At 38.7% G+C, this 2500-nt stretch overlaps 1 protein-coding gene across 1 annotated transcript in view; it reads right to left on the reverse strand.

Moving 5' to 3' along the window:
• Positions 1-2500, reverse strand: part of adgrb2 (adhesion G protein-coupled receptor B2) — a gene marked incomplete at its 3' end in the record, with an annotated part of 151720 nt that overhangs the window by 83678 nt on the left and 65542 nt on the right. Inside the window, 1 exon segment of the mRNA XM_062530091.1 lies at positions 870-896. Coding sequence (XP_062386075.1) covers positions 870-896 — 27 coding nt within the window.

Here is a 2500-nt window from a genome sequence, read left to right on the forward strand (position 1 = left end):
TAGTCCAGTTCAGTAAGCAGATGACCCTCTGCTTCCTCCTCTGTGCGTGTGTAAGGGGCGGTGCCATGAGCCCCGCTAATGGGGAGAGCTATAGCTGTATGTCCTAGTTCATGTGGATGGGACAGGACGCGCACAGACCCACATTATTGGTCATTACTCACCATTGATCCAGTTCATTATTCACTATCATTCAGTTCAGTCATCCAACAATACATCTCTCTCTCTCTGTCTCTCTGTGTCTATCTCTCTCTCTCTCTCCTTCTCTCTCTGTCTCTCTCTCTCTCTCTCTCTCCCTCTCCCTCCCTCTATATATCTATCTATCTATCTATCTACATGTATCTATCTATCTAACGAACATATTTATTTATTAATTTCATACTTGATGTACTGGATGAAGAACTTGAAAAGTTGTTTTGGTTATTACTAATGTATGCCATTATTACCTTATTAGCAATCTACATTAAGATTTCCTCTCAGAATTATCTTATTAATCTTCATCATGATAATTGTCCAGGATGCTTTGATTAGTAGTTATTTACCTCATGATTGCATTTTAAGACAATCTGCTTATTAGTAATCTAAATCATGATACCATTTCAAGACGCTTTGATTATCAGTTATTTTTTACCTCATGATACTGTCTTAACATAATTTGATTATTAGTATCCTACTGTACATCATGATACCATTTTAAGATGCTTTGATTATTAGTATCTTACTTCAGGATACCATTTTAAAATGCTTGTTTTACCTTGCGATGACATTTCAAGATGCTTTGATTATTAGTTTTTTTTACCTCATGATCTTATTTTGAGATGCTTTACATATTAGTATCCTACATCATGAAGGCATTTCAAGATGCAGTGTACTGTAAGAGAGGGTGGGGAAGCAGTGCCCTTATCAATCACTGCAGTCACCACACACATCATACTGACAATATGGATATGCCTTTTACATGTATTCCTTTAGCAGATGTCTTTTACAGAGAGACTTACAAATGTCAATTATATTACACACACACACACACACACACACACAAACTTATACTCATATGTCAATCATATTACACAAACACACAACCACACACATACACACACACAAATGTACAAATTATATTATACACACAAACACACACACACACACACACACACACACACACACACACACACACACAAACTTACACACGTCAATCACATTACACACACACACACACACACACACACACACACACTTACATATGTCAATCATATTACACAAACACACAAACACGCGCGCGCACACACACGCACGGACACACTCACACACACAGACTTACATATGTCAATCACGTTTCAAACACACATACTGTATACGCAGACACATGTCAATCATATCACACACACACACACACACACACACACACACACACAGGCCAATTATATTATACTACACGCGGGCATACTGCACTACTGCTGCATACTAGCCCAGCTCCTTACCCACTAGACTACCACTAGACTACTCATCTGCACTGCCCAAGCTATGAGCCATATTCAATAACAATAATACTAATAATAGAGCTCGACAGTCCCGCGCACAGCAGATTCCGGAAGTAAGAATTCAATTCAATTTCTCCATTGACAAGAGGAGAATAAGCCATAAAATCGTAACAGTCCATGGTAGATTTAAAACAAGCTACTACGTGACTAAGGTATTGTACATGCTTATATAGATGCCAAAAGTAATGGGGCATCAACCTTTTTTAATGTTTTATTCGTGATTCAACAAGGAAGTGCTACACTACCCAACACTGGTAGAGATTGCCATTGTTGCCATGGAAATTTCAAACATAATCAACTTGTCAATTTTGTCAACTTTTCTTGCACCCTCATTTTTTCATTGGAAATCAAGATGGATAACAGAGCTATCAGATCCAATGTGTGGCCGTTCCGATAAAAACAGTTTTCTCTTGACTTTACTCTTTAGTGGAAATGGTAGGAATTTAACCATCTTCTTGTCTCAGATTAAAACACAAGCATCTATCATTGCGCTGCAACAAATATGTTTGAAATAAAAAAGGCTACTGTACGTTAGTTCTTTAACTCAGAATTTAAAATATGGACACAGTCTTGTACCTTTACCTTTTTTCTTTTTCGTTTTTCTCTGGCAGTTTTTTTGCTCAAATGACTTGTTGTATAAGTATGAGTCACGTCATAGCTGGTTAGACTAAGGCATAGTCTAAAACTTTCCAGACGTCAATCGGAGAAATGAATAGGAAACTTACTTCCAGAAACTAAGCTCTCTGATACTGTGCTCCAGTAAGCACACTGGTACTGTGTGCCAAGATGAAGGCTGAAGCTGGGAACACACACACACGCACACACACACACACACACACACACACACACACACACACACACACACACACACACACACACACACAGACAGACAGACAGACAGACAGACAGACAGACAGACAGACAGACAGACAGACAGACAGACAGACAGACAGACAGACAGACAG

Source organism: Sardina pilchardus, chromosome 24, assembly GCF_963854185.1.
Source record: "Sardina pilchardus chromosome 24, fSarPil1.1, whole genome shotgun sequence".
Lineage (NCBI taxonomy): Eukaryota > Metazoa > Chordata > Actinopteri > Clupeiformes > Clupeidae > Sardina > Sardina pilchardus.